This window comes from Pectinophora gossypiella, chromosome 5 (genome assembly GCF_024362695.1).
Source record: "Pectinophora gossypiella chromosome 5, ilPecGoss1.1, whole genome shotgun sequence".
In the NCBI taxonomy this organism is placed as follows: domain Eukaryota; kingdom Metazoa; phylum Arthropoda; class Insecta; order Lepidoptera; family Gelechiidae; genus Pectinophora; species Pectinophora gossypiella.
Genome location: NC_065408.1, coordinates 12,442,971 through 12,462,230, shown reverse-complemented (window position 1 = coordinate 12,462,230; position 19,260 = coordinate 12,442,971). Strand labels below are relative to the sequence as shown.

Sequence of the window (19,260 nt, the reverse complement as noted above, 5' to 3'; positions counted from 1 at the left end):
ATATCATGAACTGCATAAGCAGTTGGTTCTTGTAGATCCTTCTCCATTCCTCGAATAAGATGGCTGTTAGTAGCATTATGAACACAGCACTAGCTGAAAGAGTAATTCCGATAGTGCTCATTGTAACTGTTAAAGTCGTCAAATATGTCTCATTTCTTATTATGACATTTCCCTGATCCATTTCGGGAATGTATATAGGATCCAGAAGGTTAACCGTTCCATTGATGTAATCCATGTTTTCGTATTTAGTTCCTCCTGTGGCTTGAATATTTATCTCAGTTACCACTGTATTTGTTTTCTTCCAGAAATTTTGAATCGTTGATTATTTTATCTTAATCCTTTTCCTAATCATTTTCGTGTTTCGTTTTATCTCCATGCTACTACAAGTTCAACAGTAAGTACATTTATTACGTTAAAGGTAATTCAACTTTACAGTTTGCACTATACACGTTGACGTTGAGCAAGTGTTGTAACACTGGAACGGTATCGGTGACACTAACGGCAGCCATTTACGAATTCTTATTGCCGTTATCTGAAATAATTTCGTGGTAAATACTGCTGATAAATTATCTTTCTCGATAAGATTGGGCCATAATCGACGGGATGATTATGTTATTAATAACGCTATTAGCTTTGACCACCTGTGGTGCTGAAGAGCAGTTTGTTTTATCGCATGAAAACACTTTAGCTAAATATTTACTTTGTGAAATACTATGAGACTCAGAATCTGTTATTGCATTATCACTTAGTAAAATGTACCTAACTAAAAAAATAGAGAGTAGTGTTGTAATTTATGGTTACTTATCTGATATATATTAGATAAACTGGCATTGCGGCTAATCTGTATTTTTATGAATTTACTAGTAGGTTAGTTGTTTTGGATAATAACAAAGAATTATAATTAATTATCTTTAGTTATTTTCCTATATACAGAAACGAAATATTTTTCCTTGTATTCCCGATTAGGTTTGGATTAGACAAATGAAACCACACATAAGAAACACAGAGAATATATTTTCAGATATAACACCACGACAGGTCAAAAATAAGGCTCACCAACAGTGAGAAGTAAGAAATGATAAATATATAAAACTCTATACAAATAGTCAACAAGGTGACAGTGTCTAACGATTAATATAAACTTATTGCGTAGCAGTAGGTACCTACAATACACTAGAGGACAAAACTTCTGAAATAGTTTTGTTTTAAAATAGCAGGGGCTAGCAAAAGTTGTTCCTTTCGATTATTCTGCATTTTAGATTTACATGCGACAAAAATTTTGTCCTTCAATGTAAAACCGAATTCCCTTATAATTAGGTGTTTGGTGAAGTTAGCGTTTGGCGATACATTGAAGATAAAGCATGGTGCACTACTGTGTGCCACATAGGTCGAAAGTCAGTTTTGGGACATCCATAGAAGAGAATTCAGTTCTTAATTCTAATTATCTACAAGTAAGTGCAACTACTTATGAAATATTATTGCATTCACTATGTTTTCTTCGTAACATCTAATACCAACATTTAGTCAAAAATTATGAAGAAATTCTACATTTTTAAAGTTTTCGGCGCCGAAGTTCTTACTATTAACATCATTAATTTTCTAATACAATTAGCTTATGATATGCAGCCTACTGAAGACTAAAATTAACGTGATGTAAGTACTGCAACATAGTTTAATGGTTAAAATAATAACACTAAATATAAAAGTTTACTACAGACAGTATCTACTTGTAGAAGCGACATTAATTAATTTTAATTTTAAAACAGTAATTTTATTAATCATTGCAAAGTACTCGAGTAACTACTGTAAAATGTAAATGTACTATTTTATATAGCTTGACAAACAAATTTAAATGATGACAAAGTAGTGTATATAAATTTATATTTATATATTCCGAATAAACATCAATATTGTATTATAGCATGTTATGATAGAAAACTTCAAGGTACAATCCAGATTGTTAATTGATACGAAACTAGACATACCGAATGACGTAAGTATGTTACCACTTACCACACAAAAAAATGAGACATCTTGATTTGTCATAAGATATCATTGTTATCATTGTGTTTATTTGAATATGGAAAAGAAAATATCAATAACAGATGATAACGCTGCAATATTATACTATGTCGCAATTATGTATAAAATACCTACAACTCAACATAATTACAACGATAGGAAAACCAGCAAGCATCTATTTGTGAATTTCATCTCCAAGTAGTTTGGCAGATGGTATAATATAATGAGGATCATTACCTACATGACCGTTGTAATGTGCACTAATACTTATTGTTTACAAGTCGACTAAAGTCGCATATTCTCATATTAAAGGTGTGTAAAGGGTTATCAATATTACGGTCAAGGTGCCTATAATAAACGTTTAATATATTATTATGATATTACTCTACATTATTCATAAGGATAACTATTGTAGAATCAATATAATGTGTACTTACGTAGAAGTCTTTATAAGGGATCACAGTTTGGAAAACTCTAGTTTGTGCATTGATTGGTTGAAATTCAGGTAGGTACTTAAACGTTTTTATAAAAGTTTAAAACTTTATTTTTAGTTTCCATTTTGTAGTTTAAAATTGCCTTTTTTATATTACGTTTTTGTTTAATAAACTCATGAATCAATAACATGAGGATGTTAATAAAATCTTTGCTTTAATGCAAAGGGTCAAATATTTCTTTAACGCGTAATTTCTATTTGGGTTGAAAGGCAAAAAATGAATAGCAAAAACTGAATTCTGCGAAGGAAGTCGGTTAGGTTACTAAGCAAGAATAAGTGAACTAGTAATAGCGTAGCTGTGTTCAATCGTCTCGAAATGTCAAATAAATGTATCCTGTTATTGAAGGGTCTCTTATTTACTTTAACCTCAACGTTCTTTCGTTACCAATTTCAATCAATCAACGTCAATTAAATTGAAGGGCTAGGTTATTTAATAATTAAAATCTTAATATCATTATTATGATCATAATTAATGCCTCTAATGTGATTTTAATAAACAAGAAAAATTGCAGGAAATACATCTATTTACAAACAGAACAATTAATGTGTTCATTAATTGAAATTATTTTCATTAATTACGACTTAAATAAATATAATAAAGATTATGCAATAAACGAGGTAACAGTTTTAAACATTGCAAATACATAATGTAATCAATTATCACAAATACCTACGAACTGAAATAGGTACACTAATGCGTATCTAAAACTAGAATATTTACCTAATCTTAGAGAATGAATGCTAAGTTAGACTTAACAAAGATAAGGACCGATTGACTGAAAACTAAATAACCAGAATGATCTAAAATGTACCTACACAAAAATAAAACAAATATTCTTGCGGAAGTAATATACGTATGTTGCGATTGAATATAAATGAAATCAAATATATTTATTAATATTCGGTCCTGAAAGAAGCTACATCTAGAAGATCACATTGCATAGAGGCTCACCTAACATACTAGTCACTACTTCAAAATTATCTTAATGCGCTAAAAATACTTAAAAACATTTATTTTGAAAACTCTACAATTAATATTCGTTTAACGATGTTCGTAAAGTTACAAATTTAATTAATGTAAATAACGTAATATTCGTAGATGTAGATAGAGTATACAAATAATATTAATGATTTAAGTTATGGAAAATTTAAATCGAAATAAATCAAATTAATGAGACCAGCTCATTGAAACACGAAAACGATTAAACCAATTAATAAGATAAATTAATATGAAAACGTTGTTTTATTTTCAGTGAACCGTGTCTGTTTCACGAAATGTTTACTCCACCATGTGCTCTGTAAAATGTAAGGAAATATTGAAAATAGTAAAATATTGAAAAAGACGATACCTATTTCATATTTTGGATTATTATTACTAGAGGAGATAAGAAAGGAAGTATTTTGTCAAACAGAGAATATTTAATCTGTAAGATCAGCGTGACGACTTTAGAAGTTACTGTTTTGTAATATTTTGAATTAGCGTATTTATTCAGTTATTAGACATTTAAATACGTCGATATCCTTACCTTGTTCTTCTACAGGTGTGTGCTCCTCATCCGAGGAGTCATATTTGGTCTCAATCAGTGAACTTTGTTTGGACAATGACTGTAAAACAAATTATTTCAGTTTGAAAACACAAATTTAGAATCTGTGGAGAGAAAGAGAGAGCGGTCCAAAGATGTTACCTTGTTGGAGCGCCGTCGCGGGGGAGATATTTTATTCCACAAGGCTTCAAGTTGATCGAAGTGTTGAGATTGAGCTATGGCTGCTTCTTCCGGACCCAAACTCACCTGTTTAAAACATTGAAATTAGTTTCTTTTTTAAATTGATGAATGTATCAGCAGCTGGTAGAAGATGTTGAAAGCTTACCTGAGATCCCAAATCTTTATTCTTAGCTTCTTGTATTTTTGATATTTCTTCCATAGAAGCTGACACAGAAAATCTAGAAAGAAAAAGTACAATTTAGTTGATGCATGCAATAAGTAGGTATCCAAAAATAAAATATATTATTTGAAAATTGTATGTTACCTTCTCTTCAAGCGTTCGTCGACTTGGGCCATCATAGCAGCAGATGTAAGATGACCGTACTTTTTCTGCCAAGTGTAAGTGTCCAGAGATACTTCCTTCTTTAGCAGTCTTCTCATCGGTCGTTTAGGAGCCAATGGGCGAAGTTCTAAACGAAAATAAATAACACTTATTTTCAATAATAGCCATCAAAAAAGATACATATTATAATAAAATACTTAATTCTATCATACACAAGTTAATCGTGATTTTAATTATGATAAACAATATTTATTGGCAACTACATACTACTAAACTAAAATACGAGTAGATTATCATCTGTATTTACCGTCGATATCTTTTTTTGTAGGAGCAGCGTATGTCGGTATCTTCACATATGTAGCTGGAGTATTGTGTAGACATATAATTGGAAGACAACCTGTGAAGAAAGAAGCAAATCAATCAAAAAATAAAGCAAAGGCAAAGCTTACTGATACAAAAGAAGAGAGAGTTGTTGAAAAAGTTACATACCTCGATCTAATAGATGAACGACGATACGAGCACAATCACTTGTAATTTGGAAACCAAGGAGAGGAACATGTAGTGACAATGATGTCAATGCTAAACCTCTTTTTGTCTCCCATATTATTAGTGTTTTATCCTCAGCACCTGAAATAGGAGGCTTAATTATACTCCATGTACATTGCTTTATTAAATATTAAGTTAAAGTGAGGAGGAGAGATAAATAATAATATTCAGAAAGTCATGATAGATAGAAGGACAGGGGTGACCCAGAAAAGTGTAAATGGATTCTGTGAAGAACTGATACTACTGATAGAGACGATTGGAAGAATATAACATGTTGAGCCAGCTCAACTAGAGTTATATGAAGGTAGAAAGGTCATGAGCAGGATGTATATTTTCTTTTACTCACCCGATACAGCGATAGACCCGTCACCGGTGACTTTGACGCATGTGACCTTGCCAAGATGACCGGATAGTAAGTGGATGTCAGATCCTGTGTTGATATCCCAAACGATAAGGTTACAGTCCCAGGATCCTGACACCACTTGCGTTTTGTTGGTGATCGACACAGCGACGCAGGTTACAATATCAGAATGGCCGACTAAAACCTGTTTGAGAAAATATTTACTTTATTTATAAACAACTTTGCTGATTTCTCTGTTAGAGTGGGAGTGTGGAAGTATAGAAAAACAAAGAATACGTTTAGCTATTTATAATCCAGGGAATTTCGTAAGCATTAATGGATTTAACGGACATGAAAGTTGGGTTATAATATTATTGTGCATTATAACCTGGAGCCAAAAAAAAACAAATATCGACTATCATACAAGACTAAAAATATTATCACACGAAAGCTAAAAATCTTAGTATGATCGACTATTTATAAAAAGAAAAATTGTACACAGTATCTTATGAAAAGTAATGATAAAATTGCAGCCTATCACATAAAATATACTTTGCTGGTAAAGGGGCTATGGAATTTGAGAAGCAGCCTGTTAGCAGGGATAGTGGTAAAAGGCATAAAAGAGAGCGGGGTTGAACCGGCGACAGCAGTTCTCACAGAAAATGCGTGTTAGGGCCTTTCCATGCTCTTTCTTCTATTCCGTGGTAATAAGACTAAAACATATCTGATATGTACATGTCGATAAAAAATCAAGACTAATATTCTTTCTCGAAGGTTATTTGTATAACATTCTTGAAAGCTTATTATTATTTAGTAATCGGCTTCAAAAATTGAGGTTATTTATACATTTATTGTTTCAAAACATTGTTATAAATATTATGAATATACCGTCGTTAAACACCGAAAGGGTTTGTTCCGACGTCATACTCACAACACACATTAACACTCGTCGAATAGAAATTCGAACACAAACCTGTGATAGCTTCCCGCCATCTAATTGCCATACTTTGAGCGACATGTCCATAGAGCCAGTAACTACATGTTGTGAGTCAGCTGTCAGTGCAAAGCAGGTGATCCTCTCGGCGTGAGAGACATTCCTCCGTTCTTCTCCGCTATCTCCTCCCGCAAGAGCCCAGATACGTATAGCGTTGTCACCGTCGGAGAGGACCTACAAAATTGAGGAGAAGATATACCTTCAAGTCATCATCATCAATTTAAGAGCCACGCTCTTGTCGGTGCAGCATTTTCCATGCTGCTTTTTTAGGGAAAAATAGGGCAGTGGTTTCCTTTTTGCCTTCCGCCCCGCACTCTGTCTGACGCAAGTGGGATGGCGCCCAGAGTAGTCTATTACAAAGGCATACTAGGACTTCTGTCCTCCGCCTCTGAATAGTACTGACAGTTACTGCTGTACCTTCAAGTACATAGGCATAAATAAGTATGATGAACTGTAACAGGGTCTATAATATACAACTGCAACGATGCTATATATAATTTCCGCTACCTACACCTACAACTACGACGCGGCACAAGTTGAATATTATAAACATAGTTATAGTTAATGGGTCGGAGACCCTGTTACAGTTCATCATACTTATTTATGCCTATATACTTAAAGGTGCACTTATATAAATATACCTTTAAAGTATTAACAGAAAACAGAAAATGCGGTAAGGTTTGGATACTTAGTACATCTTCCGATGGATGTACCTCTAATTACTCCAATAGGGATAAAGTCGTGAGTTTATGTTATGTTTAAGCTATAAAAATAGTGGTGGCATTTTTAGATTATGGTGTTTGAATAGGCAGATTTCTAAACTAAAATCAGTTAAGTATACCGGAAAAAAAACAATGAATCGAACTCTATTTACATTTTGGTTCCTCTAAATACAGGCATAGCCTAGTTTGAGAACCCCTGATGAACTGCCTTTGGGGGAGGCCTATGCCCAGCAGTGGGCGTCGTACGGCTGATGATGATTTACTGCCGCTGTTTTAACATACATTGTAAAATTGCGCATGATATTGTGTATATTTCTAACAAAATTCTCTTTGTAATGTGTTTGTGCACTAACAACCTCCGTGGTCCAGTAGTTGAGCGTTGGGCTCACGATCCGGAGGTCCCGGGTTCGATTCCCGGTGGGTACATATTACAAATATTACTTTGTGGTCCCTAGTTTGGTTTAGACGTTACTGGCTGATCATCAGATTGTCCGAAAGTAAGATGATCCGTGCTTCGGAAGGCACGTTAAGCCGTTGGTCCCGGTTACTATTGATGTAAGTAAGTAGTCGTTACTTGAGCCATGTCAGGGGCCTTTGGCGGCTCAATAGTAACCCTGACACCAGGGTTGTTGGGGTTGGTACTCCACCTCGCTTTCATAAAAGAAGAAGCAATAAAGTTTATTATTATCATTATTATTTAAGCTTCATAATTCAATGCATAACTCACCGCAAACTTCATATTGAGGGTGACGTCAATACTCGCGCTCGGACCAGTGGTGGAGTGAAGTACTATGCCAGAATCCACCAGCCAGACGTGGACATTGCGAGACCGGTCGCCGGACATGGCTCTGCGGCCATCCGACATCATCAATAACGTCTGAAGAGCTGCTGTGTGACCCTGTTAAGAAAAAAAAAACATAAAACACAAACAGTCTATACACGTCCCACTGCTGGGCACAGGCCTCCCTCAATCAACCGCGGAGGGTATGGAGCATACTCCACCACGCTGCTCCACTGCGGGTTGGTGGAGGTGTTTGGACTAGTAGCCCGGGACCAACGACTTAGCGTTAAGAAAATACGTGGAAAGTTTAAATATGTAACGCTATGTCTGAGGAGCTCGGTGGCGCAGCGGTTAACGCGCTCGGTCTGCGATTGTTGAAGTAAAGCAACTTTCGCAAAGGCCGGTCATAGGATGGGTGACCACAAAAAAAAAAAAGTTTTCATTTCGAGCTCCTCCGTGCTTCGGAAGGCACGTTAAGCCGTTGGTCCCGGCTGCATTAGCAGTCGTTAATAACCATCAATCCGCACTGGGCCCGCGTGATGGTTTAAGGCCCGATCTCTCTATCCATCCATAGGGAAGGCCCGTGCCCCAGCAGTGGGGACGTTAATGGGCTGATGATGATGATGATGTCTTTAGTGAGAACCGTGACTGGGAGCCGTAGTAGTCCAGTTGGTAGAACGCTTACCTCTCACTTTGAGGGCGCAGGTTCGAATCCAACACAGGCCTAAACCAATGATTGTCGAATTCGTTTTCGAATTCATGTTTGGATCATAAATGATTGTCACGTGCTCAGCGGTGAAGGAAAACATCGTGAGGAATCCCACATTCCCGATTAACCTGTATTGGGCCGGTTTTCCCTTTGCGGATTGGAAGGTCAGCAGCTGAATAAAACCGAACCTGTCAAATCTTCAGGTTAGGTAAGCGGACCATGTGAAAAATGGTATAACGCTAGGAAGATGATGATGTCTTGAGTGAGAACATGACATGTGTCTACAATAGCTTAGTGTGAGACATTTACACTCAAAAAAAATATACCTAAGTAATGTTCAATAATCACGTCGATGGCAGCCATTACCAACATGGTTCGTCACATCAAAAGTGACTTCTAGATATCTTCTGATTACTTGTGGCTCTGCCCACCCAATTAAGGACTATAGGCGCGAGTTTGTTTGTTAACAGAGATAAGTGCCGACACTGACCTTATAAGTAAGCGACGGTGAATTATCAGCCAATTGCCAAACGACGATTGTCCTGTCTTCAGAGCCGCTTAACACCATCAAGTTGTTCGGAGAAAATGTGACGCAGGTGACGTGGCCAATGTGACCGTTGAATGTGGCTTGTAACCGGTGAGTGGATAGTTGCCAAACACGAACCAACCCTCGGGCGCACCCACTGGCCGCCAACTGCCCGTCACGAGACACTTCCAGACAGCTTATCGGGATTAGCTCGCTTTGTTCCGCCTGTCACAAAAAAGGAAGCTGGATTAACTCCCCGTCCACTACCCAAGCTATCCGAGCCATTTAAAAAGCAATTTCTCAGAACGCTTGCAGTGCAAACATCCATTTACTATATTAATACCTTTGTGGAAAAATCGTAGTCTGCAATTTAATTAGACATTCCAGCAGCATTTAATAACTCCTGAAAGCTTTATTGGCGATAAAATTTAATGGTTGGGGGAGGTAAAAGTAATGTCTTTGTGATAAATTATTCTGGAGGACGTACCTGCAGTAAACTAACGTTGGTTGTAGATTTAGTTTGGCGTCTGTTTGTCTGCTTTGTGGGTCGAAAGTTGGTCAAGTTGTCCTCCGTGTGGAATGAATAGATCGTCACTCTATTGCCACCTTATAACAATAATCGTTCAGTATAATAACCACCTCATTTTATAATAAATTTGGTTCAATTGTGTACGCAAATTTCTAAATAAATAATAGAACAACAGACGAAGCGATATACACGAATTTTCTATTTGAAATTCGTCACTTAAGCGTTACTAGAGTGCAATTTGAAATACTGAATCGAATAATGTAATAAACTTAATTAAAAGTGAAATTCAGTCCACACAATTGCTAAGTTGAATGTAGAATAACTGTTAACAATTTCAAGGGAAAACTGAAGTGACGTTTTCATGTAGTTGTGTGATATTTTAAAATACGATAAAACAATTATAAGAAGAAGAAGAAAGTAGATTTATACACTGTTAATATCAATAGGCTTGCTCTCTATTACATGGGAATTAAACATGGCGGTGGGAAGCGGTGGGCTATGCTAATTAATAAAGTATAAGCAAATATGTTAAACATTTTATTACGACAGTGTTATTTTTTATTATTGTAGTAGTTTAAGCTGCAGCCTGTGAACAGTGTCAATGTTGTTGACCAACAAGGCAAAGTTAAAAACAAAACGGGTAGAAACTTACCAGCGGCTAGTAAGAAGTGGTCTCTGTCAGCGACTGCCAAAGCTGCAAGGTCATGCGCTACCGCGAGAGTGCGCAGGAGTTGCGCAGTGTGCAGACTGTAAAGGTAAATCCTCTGATCCGAGCATCCCACAGCTGCGCGTGACGAGTCGTGACCCACGCAGAAGCATTTTACCTGTATACAAAGATATATAACTACTAAAATTCTGTAAAAAAATTACTCTATAATATAAAAGAAGATATAGAAGCAAAAATATTTGTTAAGGATCTCACAATGCGTCTTATCGGGTCTTCGGGGGATGCTAGGGCTGGTATTTATTTCTGTCAGAGAATTAGCCTGGCGATTCAGAGGGGTAATGCTGCCAGCCTGTTGGGCACCTTGCCTCGATGTGACGCATTGGAGGAGGTGTTTTATTTATAAGATGTGTTTGTTTTGTTTTTAATTGTTTGAATAAATTGATTTTATTCTCTATAATACCAATTCAGTCGGTGGGACACATATCCATTACAAGATGAACTAAGTACCCACACCTCTACGAGCTTTCTGTTAGACCAACGTGGTAGGTGGAGAGCCGTATCGCCGCCCATAGTGGGCGCGTCAACTGCGTTATACAGGGTGTTAGTGACATCGTAACGAATACTGAGGGGGATGTTTCAGACTAAGATTCCGAGTTGATATCAAGTGGAATTTTCGGTCGGAAAATTCATGATGTTTTTGTTTTTTTATATTTATTTTCAGTTCCAAAGTTTTGCGACGGAAAATTCAACTTGATATCAACTCAGAATTATGGTCTCAATCATCCATCAAAGTTTTCGTTACGATGTCACTAACACCCTGTATATTGAAGGATAAAGAATATTGGATCTTAAACTTAGATTATCTAAGGCTTATTACCATCACGTAAAACTACGTAAGATGTGCAACATCCACGCTTGCCTCGCGAACAAGATTAACAACTTCCGCCGTTCTCAGTACAAGTAGTAAACTACTAAAACTTAACAACTCTGATGAAACCCCGAATTCATTTACGGTCTTTGTAGCAAGAAAAGAAATTACGGCGAAAGAAAACATAGTGAGGAAATCCGCATTCGCGAGAAATGCATTTTCGGACGTATTTGACCTAATATGTATTGGGCTGGTTTTCCCTTCGCGGGTTGGAAGGTCAGACAGGCAGTCGCTTCTGTGGAAAGTCGGACTTGTCAAATCTTCAGCTTAGGTAAACGGACCCTGTGAAAAACGGGATAATGCTAGGGAGACGATGATCCGGGTTCGTTTTATGCTTGTAAAGGTTACATAAAATTGTTAATTTGTCTATGCGGCAAGTATCTACACTGGCAATGATCTATTATACTTATTGTATTATTTATTTGTTGTAAGCTTAGATTATGAGTACAAATATGTAAGTTTCAAAGCAGCCTTATGTTATATAACACAAAAATTTAGGCACGTTAAGCCATTGGTCCCGGTTACTACTTATTGATGTAAGTTAGTAGTCGTTACATGAGTCATGACAGGGGCCTATGGCGGCTCAGTAACAACCCTGACACCAGGGTTGGTGGGGTTGGTAATCCACCTCACCATCCACACGATAGAAGAAGAAGAGAAGAAGAAGTTTAACCCTTTCACGGACAGAGATCATTGGATCATTGGTGGTTTGTAATAGGTAATATGACACCTTGGGATCGGAATGTCATTAGACGTTCTGTCCTTGAAAGTGTTAACATACAAGTATAAAAATAGTAAAAATTGACTGAATGTAAGAAATTATGAAGGCAGATAAATCAAACAATGTATGTAGTTAACAACTTGGAGCTATTGCAGGCTCTTATCCGGAACATGCAGCAACATTGTTTCATAAAATTTATGGCAGCAAACACAGCTAGGAACGGAAAGAACTTTGTCTGAGTCGACTAAGACAGGTGTCCAAGTGTCAGCGTGTTAAATACGGTTCCGGCGGCACACATTTCCGGTCATGTACTACATGTCAGGCGAGGGAAGTTATAATAACGCATGTCAATACACGTCGACCGCCTTTGTGGTACAGAGGTTGAGCTTAGCGGGTGCGATTCCCGATAGAAATAACCCTAGTTTGGTTAAGACATTGCATGTTGATCACCCTAATGTTGTGGCCATATCAGAGGCTTTTGGCGGCTCAGTATTAACCCTGACACCAGGGTTGATGGGGTTGGTAATCCATCTCACAACCCACACGATAGAACAAGACCCGAATGTTCGAAAGTAAGATGATTCGTGCTTCAGAGGGCACGTTAAGCAATCAGTCCCGGCTAATATTTATTTAAATTGAGCCATGTCAGGGGTCTTCAGGTGAATTAAGTTTACGAAGGGTCTTTGGCGGGTCAATGACATGGCTCATGTAACGACTAACTTACACCAGTAAATAGTAACCGGGACCTACTGTTTAAAGTGCCTTCCGGACCACGGATCATTTTACTTTTGGACAATCAGGTGATCAGCTTGTTATCTCCTAACCATACTAGGGATCACAAAGTGATTTTCGTGTTATGTTCTTACTGGGATTCGAACGCGGAGCCTCCGGATCGTGAGTCCAATGCTCAAACCATTGGACCACGGAAGCCGAATTATAGACTAAATTCAAATAATATGTATTCCTATTATATATTTTCGGTACGTATTTCCCCAGTAAACATGGTCTTTTAGGTTATTATATGCCCGTCGCGCATTTCGCTTGGATAGGCTCAAATCGATCGAGTAATCAAATGCCGCTGTATTTGCATTAATACCATAATCACATTCTTGATTAATATCTACTACACATGATTAATTATTTAGTCTAGTCCAGAATGTCAATAGAACCAAACTAACGCTGCAAGTGAAAGTTGGGCAGATGGCGTTGGAACAAGAATTTTGCAAAGAGTCGCGTCAGCTTAACTAAGTAACTTTTAATTGGCGAACTTTTAAATATTGATTCTATTACAAATGTTTGTATTTGATTCACCTACCTAATATAATAATAAGTTTATTTATTCACATTAAATTACAAAAACAACAACACGAGTTAATTATGAATAGAAAACCTCCTCCAGCGCGCCACACTGAGGCAGAGCGCCCAAAACGCTGGCAGCATTTCCCCTCTGAACTGCCAGGCCTATTCTCTGCGCAAAATAACTGCCAGCTCTCGTATCGCCAGTAGCCTCAATGAGACGCGCCGAAATGTCATTCAAATATAACTTGGCCTCAGGGCCCCACGGTCCCATCGTGTCCACTGCGAATGGCAAAAAGATATACTAATTGTTACTACCTAATTGTTTGGAATGTGACCGGATCAAGGATGTATAACATATTATAACGGAATGTGTGCGTAATGAATGAAAATAACAGCAATTTGGCTTTTCCGTTATCTAAGGAGGCCAAGAAGCTGTACAATTTCTCCGCGCGGGGCTTAAAGTTGAGATGTGAGTGAATACCTGCGTGTGAGTTTCAAGCTTTGTTTTGTTAATTATTTTTTATATGAGCCTGTATTGAGCGGCATTGTCATTTTTGAGACAAAACTCATTAAATAAAGATTAAAAAAAATGTTTGTAGGTATTGATTGATAGAATTGCTCTATAGCATTCGACATCCAACTGATATATAGGTACCTTTTTTGTTAACGTAATAATAACTCCGTGCGGAAGGCACTAACTGATGTAATTCAGTATTCGTTACATGAGCCACGTCAGAGGCCTTTGGCGGCTCAATAATAATACTGATGCCAGGGATGACAATGGTAATTCACCTCACAACCCACATGATAAAAGAAGAAGAATGGTAATAATATACTGTATTGCACAACCATAATAGAAAGACAATTGTGTTAAAAATAAAAACAGCGACAGAAATATCACTGTGATGATGAGATCCAGCCGACTTCGGCTACGGTGATTGCTTCAACCCCGACTTCAAAAAAAAAAATATTTTTTTTTAATTGATTGCCGCAGGTCGGCTTTCAATTCCTCGCGCTTGCCACCAAATAATAATATCACTATATTATTGTATAGATTGTTATGAACTTGCTGTTTATCTATGCATGATTTTTTCTTTCACCCTAAGGTTTGCCTGTCAGAAATTGCTGTTTAGCAATAAAACCGCCTATTGTGCTTATTTTATTGGTACATGTCGTTTACTTATGTCTTTGTGCAATAAAGAATTATTGATTGATTGATTGGTAAAATGAAGAATGTACTAACTTATTTATGTTCATGACGGCAGAGCAATACGGACCTCTGATGGAACGGATAAAGGCAGATTAGCATGAGTGGTACAAGCTTATCACAAATCGCTCAATCGCTAACAATAGAGCCTGTAATAAGCTCCAAAATAGTAAGTGAAAAATCGTACTACAAACGGCCTCTTAACTGCTGCTCCCTTGGTAATGTAATAGAAAACCTCCTAATGGTACTTACTACGTATCGGCGGTAATTTATTTTCTTTAGTATAGGAAGTAACAGTTAGAAGCGATCCAGGGGGCGTCAATTACTAGAGGAAAACGCCGGGAAGTTAACACATGTAATCCGGTATGCCGAACTTTTTGGGTTTCCTCCAAAAGTTCTAAGTATCCGATACTACTTAATGTCAATAAGAATTGGATCCCTGTTTTTTCAACCTAATACTTCGAAAAGAAATCAAGCGTTGCTGTAATTGATAGGTTTTTAAGAATGTTTCTCGCAAAAGGAAGAGGTTTTTTATTATCTTATTTATACTTACTTATATATTTAATTTTGCGAAGTCACGTGTAATCCAACATCAAAATACTCTTTAATTTATATTATTCAGGATAATCTTTTCAATAGATGATATCATCATCATCAGCCCATTAACGTCCCCACTGCTGGGGCACGGGCCTTCCCTATGGATGGATAGGGAGAACGGGCCTTAAACCATCACGCGGGCCCAGTGCGGATTGATGGTTATTAACGACTGCTAATGCAGCCGGGACCAACGGCTTAACGTGCCTTCCGAAGCACGGAGGAGCTCGAGATGATTTTTTTTTTGTGGTCACCCATCCTAGGACCGGCCTTTGCGAAAGTTGCTTAACTTCAACAATCGCAGACCGAGCGCGTTTACCGCTGCGCCACCGAGTTCCTCAATAGACGATATATTATCAATTATATAGAAAACTCGTAGTTGATTCTTTTATCTAATTAATTAGATGTCATTGTTCCTTCTCTCAACCTAATTAATCGTCTTATTCAGGATCCGTACCTGAGATCAAAGAAAACCTACAGTGTCCGAATTCATTCGAAAACATTGTTGCTATAATGAATTTTCATTACGAAATGTACTTATTATAATAAAGAAGAAACAGGAATGAATGCGGTTCACAGAGTACATCTACTTATAGTTTCGGAAAAAAGTGTCTGTGACGTATGGACGGACAGACGGACAGACAGACATGACGAATCCATAAGGGTTCGGCCATTTGGCTACGGAATCCTAAAAAGGACTAATCATGATCCTATGTAATGTAAAAAGTCAAGTCAAGAAACATGAATAAAAAAAATAAGAAACACGTCTTATTGTTATGATTTTAAAACCTGTTCCGTGAATCATTTGTGAAAGGCTTTCCATTCATTGTTCCGAGTATAATTAAAGAATAACAATGAAAACGGAAAATTTATTCACTGACAGTTATTAAAGGGATACATTTTTGCAATTTCATCTCGCATTCATTTGCACTGGCCTTAAATTAAATTATATTACTTATAGGTAATTTCATTTTCATGGTTAAGCTGGTTCTGAAATGGTAAACGCTGCATTGAAACCGAATTTTGCTCTCGGTAACTCGAAATTACGTCTAGAGGGTTCTAGTAGAGTAAGTACTTTATTATATTTGTCCTTTCATCGTGAATTAATACGAGATGTCATTACCCTCGAGGGAGTCGCAAAGTTGATTGTGATTCCAATATTAATTATTTCACTAATCGAACAATCGATGTTTAATATAACTTACCTTGGCTTTGTGTCTCTTGAGTACATGAAGGTGTGTTCCAGTGATAAACGTTCGGAGGTGGAGTTCGTTGTCTCCTTGTAGTGTGATGAGGAAGACATTGTCTTCGGTGATGTCCATGGCATGGATGGGCACCCCAGCGCTGATCGTGCTGAGTAGAGTGAAGTTGTCCACATTCCACGTGCAGACGGTACCATCTTGTGACCCGGTCACAAGAATCTCACCATCTTGGATAACCTTTACGGCTGTCACGGAGCCCCGGTGATGGTCAAGTTTCGTTACCTAAACATAAGTCATAATTAATTTATTTCTGCTATCACGTGTACAGTCGTTCTTATAAATAAGTATAACACTTACAAAATGACACCCCATCGGGGCAATACAATTGACTTAACAGATAATAGATATTAATTTAAATACATTAAAAAATAATTTATAACACATTAATAATTTGGCCAACACATGTCTCAAACGGATGCGTAAGATAGATCCCAAGCGACATCATTAGGAACGTGTTCAAGATGTTTAGGGAACATGCATGCTATTATAACGACCTATGCCGAAGAAGAAGGCATCGAGACAAATTTGTTTAGGTTTAGCGATGTTCGTAAACCAATGTATGTGTAATTTATGAAGTGTTGTAAATAGATAAATAAAATCAACACACTAAAAGTCTCCACGTCACGCGTAATTTGAGATCAATGCCGATTCTTGCAAAGCTTAATTTTATTTAAGTATGTCTGCGCAAAAATAAGGAGAGACGAGAAAGAAAGCAAGAAAGAGTACAGCTAGTAAGCTCCTCTTCGGTTGATTAATGAGAAGTATGTACCTAGCAGAGGGACGTATATGGCGTGTAACGTATCATCCTCAATTTAAGAGCCACGCTCTTGTCGGTGCAGCATTCTCCATTCTTGTCTATCAAGGGCCAATTCTTTGACTTCCTTATAAGACACTTATAGGGATAATTATAAGCAGGTTATTCAAGTATGTTGTGTTATGTAGGGGCGTTGTCCGATCACGTAGTTACTACCATCCTAAGACTAGGTCACGGCACGCCAAAAAAATGTTCTCTGAATTTTATTTACGGTTTCATACAAAATCCCGCACCCCGCCTGGCTGGTATGTCTCTGTGTGCAAAGCGTAGAAATAACCCATAACTTACTGATATTAAGGGCTGGAATTTTTGCCCGTAATAACACTTTCATTAATCACCCACACTACAACTATGGTTGATAAGGCAAACGTAGTTATGTTGTGGTCATTAACATCAAGCTGGTATCTCGCATGCAATTACCACCCTAATGGAACGCTACCGGACGCAAAACTAATGCAAATGTTATATAGTCGGTAGTTTTACTAGTTTCGTGGCCAGATCTTAGCATTGACCATTCCCTTATGTGCACGATCATTTCATAACATAACATAAACAGCCTATATACGTCCCACTGCTGGGCACAGGCCTCCCCTCAATCAGCCGGGGGAGGGGGGGGGGGAATCATTTCATGAAATAGTCATATTTGTAATTGGTTAATAGAAAAATGTGATTTTTTAAATAATTAAGGCTATATAACGTTATCTATCTATTTTTGTGAAATGTGATTTTTCCCGTATTGTAAATAATGTTTGTATGTATTGCAAAGATACAGTTCGGTGGGACTTAGCCATAAGATTAATTTTAAGACTAAATTATGTAAGTACCCAAATTCATACAATAAAATAAGATTTGATTTGATTTGAATAGCACGAAATGCTAATACAAATATACCTACTTTGTTGCACCAAAATAAAAGAAAATAGTTATAAAATAGACTTAACTAGGTACATGGCAAATGTCAGCCTTATCGTTTAAAGCGATCTCTGTCAGACAACTCTAAGGCGAGGAAATATTTAAAAATTAAAAGATTGCGTTTGCATACTAAGTACAACTTGTCAATAAATACACGTACATAAATATATACATACAAATGATATTACCTATATCTAAATATAAATAATAAAATATATTAATAGTAAACAGCAAAAAACCTAATAGTAAGCAACTCAAGAGCCACAGAATATAAATAATACCACGACACACTTCATTACAAAATAAAGGACCCCTTATACGGTGCGATTTGTCTTTACGATCCGTCGCTTCAGACCGATCGAAACGATGAATCGATAGTGTATATTATCAAGATCGTTAAAGATTTACGAAATCGCAACAAAAACCCATGCAATCATGAATATCGTAACGATGAATCGACAGTGTGGCTACTAGCCATTTCTTAACCCATATTTTTCTAGGCTTTCTTTTTTTGTTTTGTAGTGGAATCAAAGTTACCGCCACATAGAAAGAAAAAAAAAGAAAAAAAGAAAGAAAAAAAAGAAGTTCATTTTCCATTTTATTAGGCACGTATTGAATTATTAGAAGACGTGTTTATACTTCAGTTTCAAATAAATAAATGATCGATCGTTACGACTAATCATTTCGTGTATGAACGTCATTTGCGACGAATCGTGACGATTTTCATCAGATCGATCGTACAGACGAATCGTACCGTATATGGACCCTTTAGAACCAGAAAAAAAAATGGCAGAAAATAATGACGTCATGCCTCCACTGAACCTCACTGGAGTAAATTCGAGATATGGCTGAGGCGCCGTCTAAGAATACAGATTTTGTGTTCGAGGTCTTCCGTAAGGTAGCCTCAACCGAGACGGACTCCAGGAAAGTTCCAGTTATACGGGTGTTAGATTACGTCCAACCACCCTACTCGACCATCCCGCATGCAATTACGGGACTAATGGAACACTACCGGGGCATAAAACTAGAGCTACTATAACATAGCACTAAAGTGGAGCTGAGGGCAAATTTATAATTCGTCCATTAAGGTTCACTTTGAGAATACACTGTGAGATTCGATATCGTTCTAGGTCGGGCGGCTTCATTTA

At 37.1% G+C, this 19,260-nt stretch overlaps 1 protein-coding gene across 1 annotated transcript in view; it reads right to left on the bottom strand.

Annotated features, from left to right (window-relative positions):
• Nucleotides 1–1,024: 1,024 nt before the first annotated feature.
• LOC126367006 (protein qui-1) overlaps nucleotides 1,025–19,260 on the bottom strand; it is a 175,984-nt gene continuing 157,748 nt past the window's right edge. Inside the window, exons 18-31 of the mRNA XM_050010355.1 lie at nucleotides 16,330–16,608; nucleotides 10,361–10,532; nucleotides 9,667–9,785; nucleotides 9,144–9,404; nucleotides 7,891–8,061; nucleotides 6,421–6,615; nucleotides 5,454–5,652; nucleotides 5,051–5,188; nucleotides 4,869–4,958; nucleotides 4,544–4,688; nucleotides 4,385–4,457; nucleotides 4,201–4,305; nucleotides 4,042–4,120; nucleotides 1,025–3,811 (exon numbers count right to left, since the gene is read on the bottom strand). Coding sequence (XP_049866312.1) covers nucleotides 3,795–3,811; nucleotides 4,042–4,120; nucleotides 4,201–4,305; nucleotides 4,385–4,457; nucleotides 4,544–4,688; nucleotides 4,869–4,958; nucleotides 5,051–5,188; nucleotides 5,454–5,652; nucleotides 6,421–6,615; nucleotides 7,891–8,061; nucleotides 9,144–9,404; nucleotides 9,667–9,785; nucleotides 10,361–10,532; nucleotides 16,330–16,608 — 2,043 coding nt within the window. The 3' untranslated portion in view covers nucleotides 1,025–3,794. The remainder of the gene's footprint in view (nucleotides 3,812–4,041; nucleotides 4,121–4,200; nucleotides 4,306–4,384; nucleotides 4,458–4,543; nucleotides 4,689–4,868; nucleotides 4,959–5,050; nucleotides 5,189–5,453; nucleotides 5,653–6,420; nucleotides 6,616–7,890; nucleotides 8,062–9,143; nucleotides 9,405–9,666; nucleotides 9,786–10,360; nucleotides 10,533–16,329; nucleotides 16,609–19,260) is intronic.